Consider the following 24,779-nt stretch of genomic DNA (forward strand, 5'->3'; position numbering starts at 1 on the left):
ATATGTTTAGGTGTGTAATGGGCTATACTATGTAGGACTGTGCAGGTAAACTCTAAGATGTTGCCAAAATGATGGAATCGCCTGACACATTTCTTAGAATGTATCCCCGTTGTTAAGCACTGTGTGACTGTACTCTTGAAATAAAACACAAATTCTAAAGGTGGTGGGTGAAGGACAGTCTGATCAGTTTCCTATTTAGTCAGGATGATTAACTGCAGACATTTTTGTTTTAACACCCTATATACGCAGGAAAGAGGATAGAAGATTTGAGTTTGGAAGAACACTTGGATGAACATAAGGAACAGGCAGCTTTTGCAGAATGTAGAGGGAGACAAGGCAGAGGCTGGGCTACAATACCGAAAACAGGTCAGAGTACAAGGGGCAGACTGGAGGGGATGGAGACCTCCACCAGCAAGGGAGGAGTAAACTGAATATGAGGGAGCAGATGGCCCAAGAGTAGTTCAGCACAGGGTTAGAACAAAAGGTTAAAGATGTTTTTATCAAACTCAGTAGTGTAACAGTCACCCAAGAGCCTGAAAGAATGCAGGGGGAAGTTTAAACGCAGAGGAAAAAAGAATTTTGGGTGCAAGTTTGCCTGAAGTTAGAAAGTGAGAGAAATTACAAAATTTCCCATAGAAAGCAGATAAATAAGGACAGATTTAAAAGCTGTAAAGGATATAATCCCATTTGTTTATTTTTCCTTTGGTTGCCCGTGCTTTTGGGGTCATATTCCTGAAGTCTGTGTACAGCAAAAGAAACAATTAACAGAGTTAAAAGACAACAAACAGAGTGGGAGAATATATTTGCAAAATATACAAATGACAAGGGATTAATATCCAGAATATACAAGGAACTGAAACAACTTTACAAGAAAAAAACAAGCAACTCAATTAAAAAATGGGCAAAAGAGCTAAATAGGCATTTCTCAAAGGAAGATATACGAATAGCCAACAGTCATATGAAAAAAATGCTCAACATCACTCAGCATTCGGGAAATGAAAATCAAAACCACACTGAGATACCATCTCTCCCCAGTTAAGATGGCTAATATCCAAAAGACTGTGAATGATAAATGCTGGCGAGGTTGCAGAGAAAAAGGAACTCTCATACATTGTTGGTGGGACTGCAAAATGGTGCAGCCTCTATGGAAAATGGTATGGAGGTTCCTCAACTAATTGCAGATAGATCTATCATATGACCCAGCTTATCCCACTACTGGGAATATACCCAGAGGAATGGAAATCACCAAGTCGAAGGTATATCTGCAATGTTCATTGCAGCACTCTTTACAATAGCTAAGAGTTGGAACCAGCCCAAATGTCCATCACCAGATGAGTGGATATGGAAAATGTGGTATATCTACACAATAGAATACTTCTCAGCTATAAAAAAGAATGAAATACTGCCATTTGCAACAACATGGATGGGCCTAGAGAGAATTATATGAAGCGAAACGAGTCAGGCACAGAAAGAGAAATACCACATGTTCTCACTTATTTGTGGGAGCTAAAAATAAATAAATAAATAAATACACAAAAAGCCGGGGGGTGGGGGGGAGAAGACATAACAATTACAATTCCTTGAAGTTGATATGACAAGCAAACAGAAAGGACATTGTTGGGAGGGAGGGGGGAGAGGGAGAAGGGAGGGAGGTTTCGGTAATTGGCCACAATAATCAACCGGATAAAAAATAAATAAAATAAATAAATAAATAAATAAATAAATAAGCTGTAATGGAGAAAAGACAAAAATAGATGAGGAGAGTGAATCAACGTGTAATTCAAGCTCAACGCTCGTTTCTCTGAGTTTGAATTTGGAAGGGTTAATCTTAGATGAATAAGATCCAGGGAAAGTCAGTTTACTCACCTGGAAAATGGGGATAATAACAGTACCTAAGCCCAGTTGAATATGAGGATTAAATGTGATGATACATATAAAGCCTGGATAACTGTGCTGGCACTTAGTAGGCATCCAATAAATGCTTACTATTATTACTGGATAATAAAATGATATTTGTTGAATGAACAGGTAGGCTACACTGCATTATAAAAAGGTCACCGTCTTGGGAAGGAGAAAGATCTTGATACTATCCTAGCTCTGTTACTTTCTAGCTGTATAGTTTTAAGTCTATTTCTTCACATATATATGATTAAATAATACCTAACTCATAGGAATGCTATGAAGATTAAATATAAGGTGTATAAAACTCATTACTATGGTATCTTATAGTCCATAATGGTCCTGTACTAGAAGCTCAATAAATGGTGGTGAGTTTCACCATATGCAAATGATAAAAAAAAATGACACGTTTATAAAAATTGGTTCATAGGGGAAAGAGACCATGCAAAGGGGGAAAATATATATCAAGAGAGATATTTGAAGAAGAATAATGCCTCTTATCTTGGAAGCCAACATCAGAATGCAGGTAAGAAGTTTCCTTCTCTACCTGTCTCCACATTGTGCGGTGCTTCTTAGAAAAATTAGTCATAAAACTTTCTCCCTGTATTAATATGGGAGTTCCAAGGTCAAACATCCACTCGGTGCTGCCAATGATAGCAAAGCTTTAAGAAAACTGAAATGGTGTTTCCCTCTAGAAAAAAGACTTAAGATATGATATGTGTGTGTGAGAGAGAGAGAGAGAGAGAGAGAGAGAGAGAATGAGTGAGTGGAAACTCTAGCCAAAATCTTCTCTTGGCTTTAACAGTTATATAAGCTGACTATCCATTGGGTAAATACTGCTAGTCCTGAATTTATTATACTTTCATCAATCAGCAATATTTTCTAGTTCTTATATTATGCAATTTGGGAAACATTTTTGTAATTCACTTTCAATACACTTTTTTTATGGATCTACTACTCTATCATATGGAAGTCAACTTCATCTTCTCAAGCTAAATATCACTTTTTATATTTTACACACACACACACACACACACACACACAAGGGTACTTCAAAAAGTTTGTGGAAAGATTCATATTATCTTTTAATTCCATTTTTCCACAAACTTTTTGAAATACCCTCATATATACATATTCATATTGTTAGTGTAAGTTTATAAATACATAAATTTATATAAATAAATATCACTTTTTAGTTTAATCTAATACACACCTGCCTTTACAGAACCTTTGAGCATTTCATATGTCTTTCCTCATATTATCCAGTGGTATTCTGGAGCATTTCATATGTCTTTCCTTATATCATCTGGTGGTATTATGACTTAGTTCAGATTTAGTATTCTAAATAACAATATTATGTACATAGAACAGCAGTATAAGAAAAGGTAAAATAAGAGAGATACATAGATTAGAGGCCTGATTATTTCTTTCCTACTTGGCTAGTGTGATGAGAAGACAAGAGCATTGGGCTAGAGCCAAAAGAATCCGTTTACAGCCATTTCCACAATTATGTATTCTCTTTATGAAGCCATTTTACTTCTAGGTGAAAAAATAAAAGAATCAACTGTTTAGTACTGGACATTGGAGAAAGATATAACATTAATTATTATGTTAATTTTACAATATATAAAATTCTTTTTAAAATTGTGGTTAAAAAACACATAACGTAAAATTTGTTCTTAATCATTTTTAAGTGTTCAGTCCAGTAGTATTAAGTATATTCACACTGTTACACAACCAATCTCCAGAACTTTATCTTACAAAACTGACACTTAATACCCATTAAACAACTCCCCAGTTCTTCCTCCCCCAGTCCCCAGCAACCACTGTTCTACTTTTGTTTCTATGAATTTGATTCCATTATAAGTAGAATCACATGTTTTTTATCTTTTTGTGATGGTCTCATCTCACCTAGCACAATGTCCTCAAGATTGATCTATGCTGCAGCATACGCCAGAATTTCCTTCCTTTTTAAGGCTGAATAATATTCCATCATATGTACAAATGGTCTTCAAAAAGCTTATGGAAAGATTTATATTATCTTTTAATTCGATTTTGCTATAATCTTTTTGAAGTACCCTTGTATATACCACATTTTGTTTTTCCATTCATCTGTCAATGGACATTTGAGTTGCTTACACCTCTTGGCCATTGTGAATAATGCTGTTGTGAACAGAAATGTGCAAACATATATGAAATTCTGTAACAACACATATCTGTGCCTAGGTTTTCATTTGATAAATAAAAATGAAAACAGAAAAGTTTACTCCTTTGAATGCTCCTGTTCAAACCACAAATGCTTTTATGTGATTACACGTGACAGTGAGTAACTGATTCCTTCAGTGGATTAATGCATTTGTCTTTCAAATCCTAAGACATATTCTCATCAAAATGTAATGATAAATGAAATATAATACTATGGTATTTGTTTAAGAATGACAGTATTCTATGAAGAAAAATATATGACAAAAGTAAGATTTTAAAAGTTAATATGTTGATTACTAAAGAAACATACACCAAAACCATTTAGTATCTTTTGTTTTCCCCTTACTAATACTAATATTCTAATACATTCTCATTCTAATAAAAAAATAAAACAATAGCGCCTTAATTTAACAAGCAAAAATGTCCTAACAATGAGGAGGAAAAAAGAGCCATCTAAAGTGAGAAACAACAAGGCTGGCTGGTTAGCTCAGTTGGTTACAGAGTGACTTTGTAACACCAATGTCAAGAGTTCAGTTCCCCTTACTGGACATTTCCCCTCAAAATAAATAAATAAATGGAGAAAAGACAGATTCTGTCACACAACTCTTTTCTGTATGTTAACATATGACTAATTCAAAATAATAATAAGTGACTCAATAAGTAAAAAATAACAACAATGTTAAGTCATACATATGAGATTATAATATGACTTGAGGAAAAATTAAGAAAACTAATAGAAATTTAGAAGGATGACCAAGTGTTTTGTGGCTCTAAAGAACACAAAAGCACTGTCTGATATAATTAGATGTATAATTCTTAAAACTTTGTCTCTCCAAACCAAAGAATCTAACTGTATAAAACCATGTCCTGACACCAGTTTTAGAATCTGCATTGTTTACTCTCCAAGAATTCCATCTGCAATATGATGTTTTGCTATATGCTGTTGTTAGAGAATGAACAAGGCATCAGCCATTGAAGTCTATGAGCCTGCTTCCAGAAATCAGACTGTGGTGAAGGAAAAAACAGTAAAAACCAAACAAACCAAAAAAAGCCCTAAAATGGTGTGGACCTCCCAGAGGCTTCAGGGACGTTATGAGAAAAGGATAATTAGGATCTCCCTGAAGACACTGACCAAGGGAGATCCCAGGTTAGGAGCCAGTAATGTTTCACAAATTAGTTTTTAATTAGTTGCCTAGAACTTAGAATGTCTCTTCTTAAAGAAACATTAAAAATGGCAACTGCATTCTCAGTCTAAGCTGAACAAACAAAACCTATTTCAGACAATAACACAGATGGAAAACTATACATTAACTGTGATAAATAATACAAGTAGTGTAAATATATTGTACGGTGCTTAAAACACACGCTCCTCTGGGGCCTAGCAATTCCTAGGCCAAACCTGCTTTTACTGCAGCTTATTTGAGCCGAATTAAATGTCCCCTCCCACTGGCCTCCAGTTTCATCAAACGTGGATGACTCACTGTCCCTTTTACGCCCTATGCCCTAGTTTACCTATCCAAATACTCTTTGACAGTACCCATATCAACTTCTCATTCAAGGGTAGGGATTAGGAACCTGTGGTGAAACAGTTAAAATATTCTAAAAACTGTGCTTGTATATTCCTTTCACAAATCAAGACTGAGATACAAGTGTAAGAAGTAAAGGTGAGACGAGTAGAGGAGGAATTTTCTGACCTTCCTTAGGCCCCAGCTAGGCCTGACTCTAGCCGATCACACTATCTTCAGACCATGGTATCAAGGAAAGGGGAATGGCAGTGACCCCCTAGACTTTGTAAGCTGCATGGAGGCAGTGACCAAGAACTGTGCCTGCACATGGCAAGAGAATGTGGAAGGAACAAATGATAACAGGAGCCTGCCTTCATCATCACCAGATTTCACCATCACCCTACAGGAGTCCTCCCTCCTCCTGTACCACTCACTCCTTCTCTCTTTTGCCCCCTCCAAAGTGAATTCAAGGATCCAAATAGGCTGGCCTTTTACCCTCTAACTTAGACTATCAAGTAAGTAGACACAATTTTTGCACAATGTGGGGTACTGTATCTGTGAACAGAGGGGCATTGCCAACCACCTCCCCAACCAAAAGACATATATATGTACCCAAACCCCACGAACAATGGTTGTTTAAAAACATATGATCAAAAAGAAATATGGTGGCTCAGGAGACACCTGGCTTTACTGTGGATATCATACTAACTTTCTAGGATGTTTCTATGCTAAATGTCAGGGACACAAAAAGCTATTAACAAACATTTATTAAAAGAATAATAAATGAATGCAATGGATAATGTAGATAATTTGGGTATTTATAGATTGGAGAATATTTAGATTCATCAGCTTTAAAAATGTAAATATAACTTTTATTAATTAGATAAACACTTTTTTTTTTTTTTTTTTTTTTTTAGATAAACACTTTAAGCCTAGGATCCCAGTCCTAATAACTTTAGTGTACTCATAAAGTGAAAGAATAGAAGAAAAAACAAACACAATGACATCAGGATATCTACTCTAATACCATCAACTCGTATAAAGTCCCACATCAGTCTATATTTTCCTCTATTATAAACCAATATTAACTTTCTTGTTCAAAATATCAAAAATATAATGTAGGAAAATGGAAAGTTATTTTTGTTATTTTTCTAAAAGTACAGTTTTTCCAAAGTTTCAATTCCAATGTATATGGTGTTAATGATATAGTAAAAGTAACATTTTCAATGTTAACACACTATAAACCATATTCTGTATTTGCTAGATATGTGCCTTTGAAAAGCCCGGTTTTTATACTTTGCTTTGGATATGTTTTATTAAATAGCACTATTTGATAAAAGAGCACAAAATGACATTTTGCCAGAAACTGTTCTCCCTAGGGCAAAAATCTCTTGTACCATCAAAAATACTCTACAATTCTGTAACTATTCCTATTATGACAGTGCCAAGTAGATATAGTTTATTTGCACTTAGGTAGAAACCTCAATGGAGAAAAATATTTAATGAACTAATAAAAGAAAGAAAGAAGTACATAACTACAGTCCTGGGAATGAAAGCACTCAAGAGCATTTCTTGCTCTCCTGAATAATTTGCATCCTTTCACCACACTCACCACTATTTCTCAAGACCATCTATCTCTCCTGCCTATTTTTATTTCCCCCTGTCTCTAAACATCTGTCTCACCAACTTTTCTTCAACCTCATCTAATAAGCTACTTTTCTACTTTGAAACTCCCTCATCCAGATTGTCATGAAATTATGCCAAATTGGGATCTGTTTGGAGTCGGAACAGTGTGAATGAGTCAAAAAAAAAAAAAAAAAAAGGAACATGGTAAAACATAGAAAGGAGGAAAGGCAGATGGGACACCCATTTCCAGCATAGATCAGGCTTCAGGTTTATTCTGTGTGAACTGATAAATATTCCTCCTTACACAGCAGCAAGGCAGAACACTCGCTGATCCACTAAGCCTCTCTATTGGTTAAGAAATACCATCTGCCTACGTAAGGTAGCCCATTACAGAAAGCAAGGAAGCAGTCTCAGGTTTCGTAAGTGGATAGTCAGAGCCTGGGCAAATACCTTCCCTCCAACCTGTTAGTAAGAGGTCACTTCTGTTCCAGTGGCTACTCTCACTTCTCATGCCTGGCCCACAATATTACATTATTTTATATGCCCTTCAAAGCCCAGTAGCAAGCTGTCACATGAGGCAACTGCACAAAATTTCTTCTCATTCATGGTATTTTTACACAAACATCATTAGGAAGGAATTAACCATCATAGAAAGGTGTCTTCTATCTTTGCTCTCAATTTTTCTTTCTGAGACTCAGATGGGAAAGCCCTGGAATAGAGAGTAAATGAAAGGACTGAGAGCTCCCGGGAGTGACTCTCCTTGTATGGAGCTTGGAGGACCTTGACAATACGTAACTCCAAAGTATGCAAAATGCAATTACCTGCCAAAGAGCTTGTCTGATGTTCAGCTCTGTACAATTGTGTAATGGGAAGCCCTGATGCAATGTTTAAAGAGTCAACATCACAGAGATGAAGAAAAGGGCACATCTTTCCCAGTTTGGGGAGGTATAATATAATGTCAGTGTAACAATTCATAGAGGAAAGACTTAAAGAAGAAACACTCTATTAAAAACTGCCTTTTAACCATTTTCAGTTGCAAGGACTTATTAAATAGCTTATTTCCCACTATCAAATTTGAGATCTCCTGGAAAAGAACACACTTTTCTGAAGACGTGAACACAGCACCAGTGTCGAAGAATCATTTGGTCTCATAAAAATAATTCCAGCAACGTTTCCCCCCACCCCAACAACATATGCCTGTACTGTATTCATGCTGTAACTACTGTCTCCTATACCCTAACAACAAACACAAAAACGGCAGGAATGTATTTTCCTTTCTCGGGAGGGAAGGCAGAGTCATAACGTGGAACTGGGATGCAATAAGATACAGCAAAAGACTAGAAAAACTTAAATCATAAGATCATTTCTAAAATCCTTTAAACCTAATTTTATCAGCACCGCACTCTACCGAGTGAGCCACGGGCCGGCCCTAAACCTAATTTTAGATTTCAAAAACTTTTAAATGCCTTAAAACCAAAAGTGATAAAGCAAATGAAAAAATAAGTGGCAAAATGTAAAAATATTATAATATCCCAATTGTTTCCGTTAGGAAAGCTGTATTTATAAATCAACCAATTGGCAGCCCTGCCAAATAAACTGCAACACCTAAAAAAAAGTTTGCTGATTTAAGAACACTGTACGTAGTAATACGTAAGATTCTGGGACAACCTCTAGGTGCTGCTGTAGAGGCCCCCCCCCACCCCACCCCCGTTCCTAAAGACTTCTGTCTTCCCCGGCGTTATAGCCTCCCCCTCCCCCTGACAACACTGCAGTGCGCAAAGCCATTATAGACAATCACTTCGATCATATTTGCTGGAGAAAAAACCTCAGAAACTAACATTCTTCAAGATTCAAGGAGCCAAGCAATGCTATTTTACTTTTCAGTTCAGATTATATTATAGATGGATGAGCTAGACAGAAGAAAATATTAGCAGGGTTGTGTCAAAGCAACCAGGCGGGTGAAAAAGCAAAAAGACAGCTACCATTGAAGCCTTCCTCCTCCCCAGCCCTCTTTCCATACATAATTTTACTAAATGTTAAAACCAGTCCTGAACACAGGTAGAAGAACGTGAGATGAGGTCGGGAGATGTGAGAGTGTGGGGTGGGGCGGATCCTGAGATGAGCTCTTGCTGTACAGGCTCCATCTGATACGTCAGCTCCTGCATCCGAGGAGCTGATGAGACATGGTGGAAGCTCAGCGGAAAACCGTGCGAGTGTCGGGGGGGAGGAGGAGGCCTCAACGTTCGGATCAGATTAACCAGTGAACGACCAAGGTGCCCGCGCCCTGGCAACTCGGCCGATCCGTAGCATCCTGACACCCGCAGGGCGCAGGGACCGCAGGGCCGGGGCCTGGGCGCTCTGAGATCGGGGGCTGGTGTCTCCGGGTGGAGGGAGCCGAGCGAGGCAGCGGCCCGCACCACCGTGCGAGGATGGGGAAGCCAGCACCTTTACCTGCGATGGACCAGGTCCAGCGGTAGAACTCCACGGTGTCATTGAGAGCCGTGGACACCACGTTCAGGACACTGCCCGGCTCCGAGTCCAGGAGTCCCATCGCGGCGACAAGCGGAGGCTGGCGGTGGGAGGAGAATGCGGGGACCCCCGCGGCAGGGCTGACCCCACAGGAGACGGCCGAGGGGGCAAGCGGCAGCCGGGGACCCCTTTAACAGAGAGGCCCAGCTGCGTCGTCTCCTCCTTGGGGCACCCCGGCGGCGGAGATGTGACGGCTGCGGCGTCGACGAGCCGGGCAGAGCAGGTGTCGTCAAGGCTCCCAGGAGGAGGCAGACGAGAAGACGGTCCCGCCTCGAGCGCAGAGCGCTGCACCAGTCTGCCGCCTCGCGCCGCCGCCGCTCCAATCTCCTCAGCCGGCGTCACGTGGCCGCGCACGGGGGCGGGGGGCCGGCGCGCCCCTCCTCCCGCCCGCGCGCGGGAGTCTTGCGCAGGGATGCGGCGGCCGGGGGGAGTGGGGGGGCGGCAAGATCCGGCACGCGCCTTCCGGTGTCCTTGGCCCTACTGCCTCACCTGGTGGCGCCGAAGCGAGACGCCTGGGCCCTTCCTTGCCTCCTACTCCCGCGAGTCGCCCCATCCTCCTTCCCTGCCTCCCTCCCCGGCGTCAGGGCCCTGCGGAGGCGTGTGCGGCCTTCCCACAGGTGACCTCGCATCCGCCACGGACACATCCCGGGAAACAGGACCGGGAAGAATGGATGTTTTGTGGGCGAAGATGAGGTAGGCGACATGCTTTGGTCCTTACCTGTCACTCACCTCGATTTCACGAATGTTCCTGTTTCTTTTACCTCCACCAGCACGTGCTTGTCACCATGACAAGAGAAATAGAGTCTTCCCTCTAAATAAGGGACGGGATATTTGTCTTCTATACTACATCGATGGAAAACAGACTTTGGGGTTCTGTCCCTTAACAAATTAACACATAATTGAAGCAATTTTTGCATGTGTTCTGTAGATTTTTAATATACATGGAATGATCAAAGCCATATAATTGCGCCAAATTAGTAGTTCAAAGAGGGAGAACCGATAGGGGCCTTACCGTTAGAGAAGTCCGCTTGGACCTGAAGGAATTGAGGTGAATCTAAAAGGATAATCGCTCAAGAGACAAAGGGCAATTTAGTCAAGAGAAGAAAACAAAGTATTTTTTTAATCATATTAAATAATTGTTTAGATAAGAAAGCGAGAGGCAATAGGAGAGCCTAGCCCTGAAAAGCAGCAGAAATACGTCACATGGAATTCATTGTTTGATAGTTTCTGACATAAAACAAGATCTTTGAGAACAGTCCAGTAACCTTTTCATCTACTTGTTATTTAAATGTGTCATCTTCTTCTTTAACCTTTTCTCCACCTGTTGATTAAGTATGCTGCATTTTAAAAGCCACTGAGTCAAATGTGTGATTGCCTCTGCCCTTTGATACCGTTTAAAAAATGTGAGTACTATCTTATCATATTTATTTCTTTATTTTCCAATTTATCCAGTTATATATTCTTTGTCTATATTTTATTTTGGAAGTATCCTAGAGGATAAGAATTATTTTGAATTGCTTGATGAGGACCTAACCCAGTGCTGTAAATAGTAATTAATAAATATTTATGATGACAAAATTATAACGTATTTCTTTGGACGTATAATGATTATTGCATAATGAGTTTTAGGGAGAGAAGATGGTAATTAAAAATAACTGACTTATTGTATAACTCAAGCAAACACAGTCTTCATTAAGTGCTCTGTTCTTGGGGCTGGGCAGTTACTCAGTTGGTTAGAGTGTAGTCCTGTGACACTAAGGTCACGGGTTCGGATGCTCCTACCAGCCAGCCGCCAAAATAGACAAATAAATAAATAAATACTGTGTTCTGGAAATTAACCAAGTAAAATGTAACTTATTAATTTGTCAAATATGTTTGCCAAATTCAAGTTTGCTATATTGAAATAATAATTTCTTAAGTCTAAACCCCAAGTTATGTTCATCAGATAGACTCTAATAGCTATAAAAAAAAGTTCACTCATGTCTTTCCATTTGGGGAGTGGATAAAGATCAACTTACCTTGATGATCTAGCAAAGTTCAGATTAGTTTGAACTTCACCTACAAAATTAATTAAATTATTACTTCTATATTGAGAAATCCGGGATTTTTTTTTTTAGGGAGAACAGATTCCTCCCCTCTCCTCCATTCACACACAGAAACCTTACCATCTTACTTATTTAATACAATGTAAAATTGTTAAAGCAGCTTCAGATATTTTCCTGGCCTCTCTTCTTCAATGGAGACCAATGTAAGTCCTTTATTCATTTATTCACTAGGGGGCACCAGTCACATATAAGAACATCACAGACATCTCAAGAGATGGTAAATATAAATTGGGAGTGGCAGTTGTGCTTGTATCACCTCATCCGCACACCACCTGAAACAGTAATGTATTTCTTTACATTTATGAGCTGTCCAAACATACACCAAGAACTAGAGCTGTATAACTTACCCACTCTGAAACCTTATTATTTGGCGTGAATACCACAGTCCAACACTCAATTCACAAGTGGTTAACAGATACCAATGATTGCCCAGAGTCAAAGCCTGCCTGTCCTAGTTGTGCAAAGAGAAAGAGACCTGTGTGTTCACTCACCTAGAATGATAGCCATCTAACCAAGATCCTGGTGGCACCATAACACAATGAAAGCAAATATAAGCATCCATAGTATTTGCAAAATTTTGAGAACAGAGTTCTTTGGTGTAGATTGAATACAAACATAATACTCACAGTTATCTACAAAAAATAAGGGAGAGAACATTATTATAATAAAAGACAATTTTATATAAAATAGCGAAATATTTTTAAATGTCTCACAACTCATACAGAATTAGCAACAAAAACCAAACTGTTTTTTTACCCAAAGAGTTTCAAATTTTCAGTGTTGGCAATATTGTCCGTGTCCTGTGCTTTCAAAGAAAAGTGAACCTGGGAGCTTGTTGAGTCAGGAGTAAAAAGAAATAATCTGATTAAAGAAAAGCTTGTAGAAAGACTCTTAAACGTTCTAGAAGTAAATTTCGCTAAATGGATACTACTTAGAGAAAATGTAGAAAATTGGTGATAGCACTAATTGCTGTCTATTATTTCCAGTCTTTTGTTTTATTCAGCTTACCTCCTCCACTCCATAAAGATTAAAAAAAATGTAGCACCCATGATAGAATACAGGAGCTTGACTAATTTGGAATTACAGTCTTTTCCTTAAGATGTCTATCATTCTACACTTTTTAAGATGTATGCTTTTTTGCTACCGTGTATGCAACTATTTTTATTTTTTAAAATATAGCTTTTCCTGATACAACTGCGTATATCACAAAAGAAGAAACAATAAAACAAAGTGAAAATCCCTCCATAATTTCATCTCCTATTTTAATAATTTTTACATGTTTATATAAGCCCCTTTTTCTTTACACAAATGGTTATTTATTATATGCTATTCCCTAATCTGCTTTCTAAAAACTTAACAGTAGATCAGGAACACTTTCCAGTGTAATATCAACTACTTAATATTTCATTATACGGACATACCATAATTTATTTCACCATTACCATATAAAAGGACATTTAGATTGTTTCTAATTTTGTGAACTTGTCTAATTATTCTTAGCATAAATATCTACAAGGAAAATTTCTGGGTCAAATAATTTTAAATTTAAAAATTTTGACACATTATGCCTACTTAACCTCCAGAAATGTTGTACCATTTTATAATACCCACAAAATTTATGTAAGTGTGCCCATTTCCCCAAACTTCATTCTTCTTACAGAATTTAATTATGCTTTGTAATCATTACTGATCTGATAGTTAAATAATGCTGTATTTCATTGTTGCTTAACAGTTTATCATGTTTATTGGAATTTTAGCTTTCTTCTCAGAATTGCTGACTTGCATTCTTTGCACATTTCTTAGTAGTTGTGTCTATTTTCTTACTGATTTATAAGAAATCTTTATGTAATAGTTATTAACAGTTTGTCTGCAATGTGTTTATGTTGCAAATATATTTTCCCAGTTTATTATTTGTCTTTTACTGGATTTATTATAATAATTTTCAACTAGGAATACTGTATGTAGGCTGGGAGTAAGTTAGACTCACCCACCACCACCTCCACCAGAATTATGTACCAAAATGCCTTTTCAAACTGTATAACCCCTGGCAGTTCTGATGCATACTTCTAAGTTCATATGCCACTCCCTAAGAATTGCAACTACAAATAGTTTTCATTGGGTATTTATTACTTGGGGGTCAACTAGTAAGTACAATCCATCTATATTCTTTCAAAGCTATCGAACCAACCTCTCTTCACCTAGTCATATTTCAAGGCCATCTACCACACTTCTAGTTATGCATTCAAGGGCATAGTGATGAGTGCCAAATCAAGGTGCCTCTGCCAGTTCTTCTGGGCTTGGTTAGGACAACCAAGAAAAGTTTTGTCACTCTTAGTTGAGTATTGTCTGGGTTGCCATTCCCTTCACTTATTATATCCTATAACATCTCCATCATCACCAGTGATACAAACCTTGACCAAGCAATCTGATAATAAATTGAAAGTATTAAGGGGAATGCTTCTTCACCCTGCTCTTATCTTCCCATTCCTAAAAAGCAGTCTGGTTTCATTGTAAGAGAAGACAAAAGGGGCCTCTGAGGAAATTAATTCACCATGATGAAGGAAAGAAACTGGCTGCATTTCAAGGACTTAGTATAAAAACCCAAGATAGAAAAGACTGTTGATTCCAGGCCAGCATTTAGCTGATTCCAGAAGCAATCCTTCACCAGCCATCCTGATGATCTGGGAATGCCTTTTAAGGAAAATGGCTGTATGTAAATAAGTTTAGAGAAATTTGCCAGTAAATGAATTGTAGTGTTTTGTGCTCACCAGCTTTACAGTGGGACTGACCTGACTGAGCACCATACAAAAATGAATAACCTCCTTCACACCTTGGAGAAACTGTCTTGATCCTGAAGGATGTATACACAAAACTAAAATGTAAATAAAAACTGAGGAAAAACATTGGCTTCTGTAGCATCACATATATCTGGTCCCTCTTTCTCATCCTTTTTTGCCAGCTCCTCCTCTTCATTCTGAGCTGTGAATTTTAGAGGTTTTTCTGGCTGCTTTGTAGTCTTATTTATTTTATATTATCCTTCCTGCCAAAATTATTTCATGAACCCTCATAGCATTGGTTGCCATCTGTGTTTATGATTCCCAAATGTATATCTCTATCACACATCCTCTTTGAAGGTAATGTCTCATAGCTTGTGTGATACTTACTTTTTAATGTAACTCAGGCATCTTGAACCTCAGAATGTTAACACTTATCTCCTCTCCCCCATTCTGTTCTTTCATATTTCTTTATTTCTGCACATGCCAAAAGCCATCAGTGACATTTTATTCTCCCTTACAACCCACATCCAATCCATAACCAACTCCTATCAATTCTACATGCAAAATATATCTTGACTCCTTCTACTTCCTTCAGCTCTACCTTGTACACTCTAACTTAAGCCTCCATCATTTCCTTTTCATCTTAATTACCTCAATCATCTCTTAACTGATCTCCCTGCATCCATTTCTTGCCTCCTACAATTTATCCTTACACAGCAGTTTGCACATCTTTTAAAATCACACATCAGATCATGACATTTTTTTGCCTTAAAACCTATTAATGTTTCTACTGCTTTCTGGAAGCTCCAAAGCCTTCACATCTAGTAGCTTAGAACATTGATTGTAAAGGTTGGAATAAAAGTTTGATCTAGAAATCCCATTATTCTTTTGCTACTTCTTCTTTTGCTCTACAGTGAAGCTGTTCTGAACTTCTTTCTATTTCTACAAAGAGCCAAGCTCCTCCTTGACTCAGGAATTTTTCCCATGGCTTTTTCTTGGAATACTCCTCTACAATCTCTGACTAGAGCTAACACTCACCTTACCTTAAATATATCACTTTCTTGGGGAAACTCTTCCTGACTCTGATAAATAGATCCCTATTATATACACCTTCATGGTGTCTTGTACTTCCCTGTCATAGTATTTGTATTATTTAGCATTAGGGCTGGATATATATTACAGAAAAACCCCAGATAAAATTACCTAAAACAAGATAGAAGCTTTTTTTTAGACCAAAACTATAGAGGTAAAATGGTCAGTGAAAGGTAAGCTCATAATAGAGCTTCAAAATACGTAAAGCAGTATTTAGCAGACTAAGGAAAGGATTAGACAAATTCAAACTCATCATTAGGGAATTTAATACTGAGGCACTGACACTTACCCAGCTATGTCCAGCCAAGCTGTGGCCATTAGGCATCCAAACTGTGCCACACTAGGCTGTAACCAAGACCCCCACCCGGATGTCATGCAGCCCCACCCAGCTGCAGCTGCACCTTCAGTTCTTTTCACCCTGTGGTTATCACAGACTGCTGAAACTGAACTTCTTTTAATCTTTTTTCTTCTTTGTACTCTTCTACTCTAAAATAAAGCACCCCCTTACCATGCTGTAAAACCTGGAAATGCTATGATATAAAAATACCCACCCCCCCTGCATTGGGCTGCTCAAAACTTTGGACATGAGTCATTTTGAGCCAAATGTTGGCATTTCAATAAACTCTGTTTTCCTGTTTTAAGCTTTGGTGTTTCCTGCCTCTCCCTGCAAGTTCACCGTAACTCACTGCAACATTTCTTGGGGAATCATCCAGGATGGTGGAACAGCAGCTTGACCGCCTCTCTTGTCTCTCGGTCTTGGCCCCCGAGACACCCAACAACGCGGACCGGACTCAGGTGCCAATGGAGAGTTTTCAGTGAGTGGGAAAGACCTCTCCGGGTGAACACGGAAGTTGAACCCTGAGCACAATGGAACCCGAAGAGGTGCAGGAACCAGACCAGGGGAGCTCTGCCAATCAAACTAGGTAAGGAACTGGGTCCCACTTGGTTCCTACTCCTGGGTGAGTAGAAGGAAAGCCTGATCAACTCCCAAAGGGTGGAATGTCTTAGTACTCCATTTCACAGAGTACCACATTCCCCATTCAGGTCAGGATTTCAGTAATTTTTGGGTGGTGAACTCCGTTCTATGGAGGAAACCATGTTACATTTTTCGGTCAGAATTTTTGGAATTTTCGGGTGGTGAATAAAAGTGTGTGAGTTTGTGTTGCTGAGACATATCCTAGATACGAAGTGAGTGTGGAGTCCTGATCTGCAGGTCCATTGTGACCTCATACGACTAAGGGTGATTCTTACAAGAGAGTTCCTGATGTAGGATTAATACTGTATCACCAAAGCCAAGAGGTGCTGGCTCTACTCACCACAAGGTGAGCAGCCAGAGATGGACAAAGTGATTGGAATTAAGTGACTGTTGCAGCACCGATCACTGGTAGAAAACATGGGAGGAAGACCTAACAAACAAACTCCCCTTGCCTGTATGCTAAGGAATTGTAAAAAGAGCTTTTCTGGTGACTATGGTGTCAAATTATCTCCTGATAAACTCAAGGCATTCTGTGAGATAGATTGGCCATCTTTCAATGTAGGATGGCCCTCTGAGGGCCTTTAACCATCCCCTCATCCGTCAAGTTAGACAAGCATGGAAATAACCCTCAGGGCAACCCTGACCAGTACCCCTATATTAATTCTTAGGAAGACTTAGTTCATTCTCCACCCTCCTGGTTAAAGGCCTGCATGGAAAAACATTGCCAAACTCTCCTGGCCAGAAAAATGTCAGTCCCAGGTTAGACTCACACTCAGACATAACTGTTACATGCAGCCCTCAAGCCAGCTATTCTGCCCTCAGATCCAGAAGATCTACCACCTCTCTATTTGACTGGGCCAACTGTTCTGCTGTCCCCACGGCCCCTTTCGCTGCCTCCTACTTCAGCAGTGATTCCAACATCTCCTCCTGGCCCATCAGAAGGGACCATTTTAACTCCCACCTCTCCAGAGACCCTACTGCTACCTACTCTGACCCCGTATGGTCCACGCTGGACCCAATCTTCAACCGAGTCACCACGGGGAATGGCTCTCCAGATGATGCTCAGAGAGACTTGAGGTCCCTTATTCTATGATCAGGATGGGCACCTGAAGGGAGGACACCCCACCTTCATCTATCAGCTGTTCACAATGATTGATCTTCTGAATTGGAAACATCAGATGCCCATATATACTGAAAAGCCACAGGCTATGTTTGATGTGGTCCAGTCCATAATCCAGCCTCACTGACCCACCTGGATGGACTACAGGCGGCTCCTAATGACTCTCTTCAATACAGAAGAAAGATAGCCAGGAAGCTCTAAAGTGGCTCCAAGACCATGTCCCAGCAAGGACACTGAATACCCAAGTGTATGCCCAAACTCATTTCCCAGATGAGAATCCACACTGAAACCCCAATACAGGCCAGGGCCTATGGATGCTGGAATGGTACCAATAGGCTCTCCTGGGAAACTAGACAAGAGGGGGAAAAAAGGCCAACCAATATAAACAGAATCTCTGAAGTCCCCCCAAAGCCAAACAAAAGCCCCATTCAGTTTTAAGAGAGGCTCTACAAGGCATTCTGCCTCTACACATCCTTTAATGCTAAACAAACGAAAAACCAGATAATGATCAACACCGCTTTTGTGAGACAGGCACAGGGGTCATACACTGTAAGCTCCAAAAGCTGGAAGGATTTGCTGGCATGAATGTCACCCAGTTCTTAGAAATTACAACCAAGGTGTTTGTCAACCAGGACACAAAGGCCTGCCATGAGACAAACAAACAAATGATTAAAAAAAAAAAAAAAAAAAAAAAAGGTGGACTTCCTAGTTTCTGCACTGGCCAAAAAGTTGGGACCTACAAAAGGGCCCCAACGCCAAGGCCGAAAGCCAATCAGAGGGCAGCCACAGGACGCCCCCAGTTCCAGACCACCCCTGAGACCCAACAAATGTGCTTTCTGTCATAAAGATGGTCATTAAAATTATAAATGTCCCCAACTCCTGGCCATTGATAAGGGCAAATTCCAGCCCCTGAGACAGGGACAAGCCTCCCAAGGAAACTGCAACCCAAACTATCTACCAAGACACCCCAGCAAGATTTCATTGGCTTGGCTGAACTTAAACAATATAAAAGTGAAAATGAATAAGACTGACTGGGCTTCCTTTCCCTAGGCCCCTAGGAGGCCTTGATCCAAATGATGGTAGAGGGCCAACTTATAAACTTCATGATGGACCCTGGAGCCAAACATTTGGTAGTCACACAGCCTTTTGGACCTTTTTCTTGGAAATAAACCATCATAGAGGTATAGGAAACCAATGGAAACACACGTTCTTGCTGCCCAGAAAATGCAGCATAGGAAAAAGAGAGGTCATTCATGAGTTTCTCTACCTGCCCGACTGTCCAGTGCCTCCGCTTGGACAAGATCACTTGAGTAAGTAACAGGCCCAAATAATTTTCTCAAAGACCAGAGAGATGACCCTGACTCTGGGAGATTCAAAGGATCAGATCCTGTCTCTCACCATTCCCTAGGGGAAGAATGACAGTTGTTCAGTGGAGAGTCCATGACACCAACATTGCTGGAGCTTTCCTTCTGAGTACCCAGAGTTTAGGCTGAAGACAACCCACCAGGTCTGTCCAAGAACATTCCCCTGGTCCTAGTGGAACTGAAACCAGGGACAACGCCAGTCCAATAAAAACAATAGTATATCCCCCAGTGGGCTCAACAGGGGATACAAAAACATCTGGACAGACTCATCAAGTATGGACTTTTAAGGCCATGCCAGTCCCCTGGAACATACCTCTACTGCCAGTTCAGAAGCTGAAGACCAACGACTTCTAACTGGTATAAAACCTCAGGGCAGTGAACCAAGCAGCCATCACCCTGCATCCTGCCATTCCTAATCTGAGCTTGAACCCGGCTGATGCTGCTTACTTCACCTGTCTGGACCTTAAAGGTGCCTTCTTCCATGAAAAAGTCAAATATCTGGGGTTCTATATCTCCTAAGGACAATATGAACTGGGACCAGAACACAAACAGGCTGTCTGTTCCATCCTGACCCTCAACACCTGAAGACAAGTTCATGAGTTCCTGGAGACAATGGATTTCTACAGGATCTGGATCCCTAACTTAGCAATGCTGGCCAAACCCCTATATAAAACAACCAAAGGGGAAAAGAAAAAAAAAAGACAAACCTGATTTAAAAAACAACTCAACAAAAGGCATTTATGGACATAAAAAAAAAAAAAAAAAAAGACACTTATGAGTGCCCCAGAACTGGGACTAACTTAAAAAACAAAAAAAAACCCTTCTTTCTATACGTCCACAAAAAATATGATATTATGGTGAGAGTTCTAACTCAGTTTCTGGGGTCCGGGCACCACCTGATGGCATATCTTTCAAGATAGCTGGACACGGCCTGAGGCTGGCCACCCTGTCTCTGGGCAGCAGCATCCACAACACTTCTGGTAGCCAAAACTGACAAGTTAACTTTGAGACAAGAAGCGCACTTCCACTGGAACAAAATCCCATGGTTTTTTTCTGGACATGGGCTTCTCCTCTTTTTAAAATCCTGTGTGGCAGGCCTCCCCCTCTCATCAAGGCTACTCAAGATGATCTGACAGAAGTCAGACATATAACTTTACAACAACTCCTGGCTCTAGAAAAAACCGATGCAGACCATTCACCAATGGGTAGGAGAATGACTCCCAGTTAGTCCTAACCCCCCTGTACACCCGTACAAGCAGGGTACCCCTAGGTGAAAAAAATGGAATGTACAGCCCCTAAAACTCCCCCCGGGGGGGGGGCTTTTACTGTCTTGTTGTCTACCCCTACTGCAGCCAAAGTAGCTGAAGTCACTCTGTGAATACATCACAACTGACTCAAACCAGCTACCACCTCTTGAGACTGCATTCTTTACCCTAACATTTAACTCTCCAGAAAAAAGGACCAAAAGCTGCCATGAATACCCCAGATGACAACAGCTTTGCTTCAGCCACTCCAGGGGCTGACTGGTCAACACACAGCAGAAGCTTGAGGATCACCAGACAAAGATAAAAAAAACTAACTCATGTCTCAGTACAAAAGCAGTCAGGCTAAAACCCGAAAAGCCTCTTCAGAGGCTGGATTAACATGTTTAGAGGGTTCAAAACCCTTATTTTATAGTTCTTTTCTTAATAGACACCTGTCTCATCCTCCCTTGCCTGCTGCCTCGTGTAGTACACACAGTCACAATGTTTAGAGGGTTCAAAACCATTATTTTATAGTTCTTTTCTTAATAGACACCTGTCTCATCCTCTCTTGCCTGATGCCTCTGGTGGTACACACAGTCACATCCTCCCTAGAGGCCACAAAAAACCAACCAAACAAAAAAAAACACAGCCAAAATGTTCTCACTATGACAATACCAGCCTCTAAACAAAAAGCCAGCTAAAGATGATGCTCTTTGACCTGGCCATCTAAGGCCTTGGTCATGCATCAAAGGGGGGAATGAGGCACTGACACTTACCCAGCTGTGTCCAGCCCAGCTGTGGCCATTAGGCATCTAAAGTGTGCCATGCTATGCTGTAACCAAGACTCCTGATCAGATGTCATGCAGCCCCACCCAGTTGCAGCTGCACCTTTGGTTCATCTCACCCTGTGGTTATCCAGCTGACACCCTGTGGTTATCACAGACTGCTGAAACTGAACTTCTTTTATTCTTTTTTTTCTCTGTACTTTTCCACTCTAAGATAAGGCACCCCGCTACCATGCTGTAAACCCCAGAAATGCTATAATATAAAAATAACTGCCCCACTGCATGGGGCTACTCAGAACTTTGGACATGAGTCCCTTGGAGCCAAAGCTGGCATTTCAAATACTTCATCTGAAAATTGATGGAATAAACAAACAAAAAATAAGTAAGAATATAGAAAAGTTGCATTACACTGTAAATCATTTGACCTGGTTGAGGCTTTTAAGACACTATATCTAACCACTGCAAGATACATGTTATTTTAGTTCACATGAGACACTCACCATCAAATAATTCTCAGTAAGCTCCAAAGAATAGAAATAATATATACTGTGACCATAAGGGAATTAAGTGAGAAATCCATAACAATTAAATATCAATAAAAATTTTAAATACTTGTAAATTAAGCAACATGATCTTAAATAACACATGGGTCAAAAAAGAATTTAAGTTGGAATTAGAAATATTCCAAACCAATAATAATTAAAACACAACATACTAAAATTTGTGAGATGCCATTAAAGCAGGATTTAGAGGAAAATGAATAACTTTAAATACTTTTATTAGACAAGAAGAAAGATTAACAATCAGTGTTCTAAGCATCTAATTTCAAGAGCTGGGATAAAAAGTATAAATTGAAAATGAGTAAAAGAGAAAATAAAGATAAAAGCAGAAATAAAAGGAAATTGAAAATAGGCAATTGAGTGCTTGCATCAGCAGCACATATACTAAAATTGGAAGAATACAGAGATTAGCATGGCCCCTGTGCAAGGATGACATGCAAATTTGTGAAACATTTCATATTTTGTGCTGTCCCCAGAAAGTCATTTGACTATTTTCTGACTAGCTCCAAGGAATGAGTGAATCAAAGCACCCCTCCAATAATGAAAATATTTGTGAAAGGCCATCATGAAATGAGAATGGAGTTGAGTTACATGTGGAAAGTTATATACAAATATGTCATTAGTACATATATGGGAAGTAGGAAATTGCCAACTTATATCTCAACCATTGAACTTAAAAAAGAAAAAGAAGAAAGAAAACAGGCAATTGAGAAAATTGGAAAAACCAGCAGTTTGTTCTTTGAAAAGATTAAGAAAATCTATAAACCCTGAGGTTAGCTAGTCAAGAAAAAAAATAGAGTATGAAAAAAGGACATTATCACAAAATGTACAGGCATTAAAAGCATAGTAAGAGATATTATGAACAATTTTATGCTAGAAGACCTAATGAATTAGATAAACTGGACTAATTCCTGGGAAAATACAACTTATCAAAACCAAACAGAAAGAAATGTAAAATCTGAATAACCCTGCAACTAAGAAAGAAATTAAGTTTATAATTTAAAAATGTTTCAACAAAAAGCCCCAGGTCTAGACAGCTTTATTGTTAAAAACTATAAAATATTTAAGAGAGAAATATTACCAATCTTACACACAAAAAAATGCTTGCAGAATAAGGAAGAAAAAGCAACTCTTTCCAAGTCATTTTATGATATCATCTTAACTCTGAAATCAAAACCTAACAAGGACTTTTCAAGAGAAGTAAATTACAGTTTAATATTGCTTATGAACATGCATGCAAAAATCATTTAGAAATTTGTAAAATCAAATTCAGCAAAATATAAAGAGGACAATGTGTCTTTTATGTGTATGTACCTAATACCAGAGTGTCAAAATATGTGAAGCAAAAGTAACAGAATTGCAAAGAGAAATAGACAACTTCATTATTACAGTTGGAGAGTTCAGCACTCCTCTTTCAGTAATTGATAGGTCAGGCATGCAGAAAATCAGTAGGAATATAGTTGACCTAAACAACACTCTCAGTCAACTTGATCTAACTAACTTTATACTCCTTCCAACTATAGCAGAACACACTTTCTTCTCAAGCTGATGTGGAACATTTACCAAGGCAGACTACATTTTGGGCCATAAACACACTTCAACAAATTTAAAAGAATAAAAATCATATAAAGTATGTCCTCAGACCACAATACAATTAAATTAGAAATCAATAATGAAAGATAACTGGAAAACCCCCCAATGTGGAAATTAAAAACATTCCTAAATAACATCTGGGTCAAAGAGAAGTCTTAAGAGAAATTTTAAAATATTTTGAACTGAATTGAAATGAAAATGCGCCTTATCAAAATTTGTGGGAGGGCTGGCCAGTTAGCTCAGTTGGTTAGAGCAAAGCCTTGTAATTCCAAGGTCAAGGGCTTGTATCCCCATACTGGTTAGCCACCAAAAACAAAACAAAATGACAACAACAAGCAACAGTGCTTACAGGGATTTTTATATTTTTACCTATTAGAAAAGAAAAAAGACAAAAAGTCATTAAGCTTTGTTACAGTTCCCCCTGTGTAATGGAAATGAAAAAAGAATTACGCAATTACTCAAGCACTATGTATGTAATGAGAGGCCTGGCAGGACTGCACTTCAGTAATTTCCCCATTAGGAGGAGAAAACTGAATATGTCAGTGCTGATTCAAAGTTAGCCTCTCCCTTTTATTGTAGAGACAAGGAAATTTCACAAGAAAATTCAGTTGATTAAATCATTAAAAAAACACAAGGATATGGGCAGGATTATGGCTAAGTATAGTTTTAACAAATGGAAACTAGTAACATCAGTGAAATAAACAAAGTGACATTCCATAATGCAATTTGTAAAGGGTTAAGTTGATCCACCAATAAAAGCTTGTTCTTAGCAAATACTGTCTTTTCTTACAGCAATTTCCCTAAAATTTTTACATAACAATCAAGCAACTTTCTCAACATATCAATCAGTAGGTTAACCAAGGACATCTGTCCTTGAGCCAGCAACTGTGCTGTGTTACAGTTCTTTATCTACAACAGAGACTTTAGCCTGGGGAAAGTTCCTGTCTTTTCAAGATTAACATTTCTATATGTAATTTTTAAAAGTTAGGTTATACCTGAAACTACAGGGCTTTGGAAGCTAGGCCCTGTGAAGTACATTTGCTTTATTAATGTTAATACACTCCACAAAGCTTCACATTAGGAAACCAGAGAAAGAAGTGCAATGTAAGTTTAAAGCAAGCAGAAAAAAAAAGAAATAATAAAAATCAGAGCATAGATCAGTGAAACTGAAAACAGGAAGACCACAGAGTAAATCAACATAACTAAAATCTTCTTCTTTGAAAACATCAGAAATTGTTAAAACTCTATCCAGGCTAGCTAAGGAAAAAAAAAAAAGATGCAAATTACTAACATCAGAACGAAAGAATGGTCATCACTACTGGTCCCATGGACATTAAAAGAAAAATACTCTGAGCAAATTTATGCCTATGAATTTGATAACTTAGGTGAAATGGACTAA

At 39.1% G+C, this 24,779-nt stretch overlaps 1 protein-coding gene and 1 non-coding gene across 2 annotated transcripts in view; one reads left to right on the top strand and one right to left on the bottom strand.

Moving 5' to 3' along the window:
- The window catches only part of ELOVL4 (ELOVL fatty acid elongase 4), a 30,343-nt gene extending 20,557 nt beyond the window's left edge, over window positions 1–9,786 (bottom strand). Inside the window, exon 1 of the mRNA XM_063098453.1 lies at window positions 9,687–9,786. Within this exon, the coding sequence (XP_062954523.1) occupies window positions 9,687–9,786 (100 nt within the window). The remainder of the gene's footprint in view (window positions 1–9,686) is intronic.
- Window positions 9,787–22,147: 12,361 nt separating this feature from the next.
- Window positions 22,148–22,251, top strand: LOC134379330 (U6 spliceosomal RNA). Its single transcript, XR_010023734.1, has one exon. It is a non-coding gene; the product is annotated as a U6 spliceosomal RNA (small nuclear RNA).
- The last annotated feature ends 2,528 nt before the right edge of the window (window positions 22,252–24,779 follow it).

Source organism: Cynocephalus volans, chromosome 5 (assembly GCF_027409185.1).
Source record: "Cynocephalus volans isolate mCynVol1 chromosome 5, mCynVol1.pri, whole genome shotgun sequence".
In the NCBI taxonomy this organism is placed as follows: domain Eukaryota; kingdom Metazoa; phylum Chordata; class Mammalia; order Dermoptera; family Cynocephalidae; genus Cynocephalus; species Cynocephalus volans.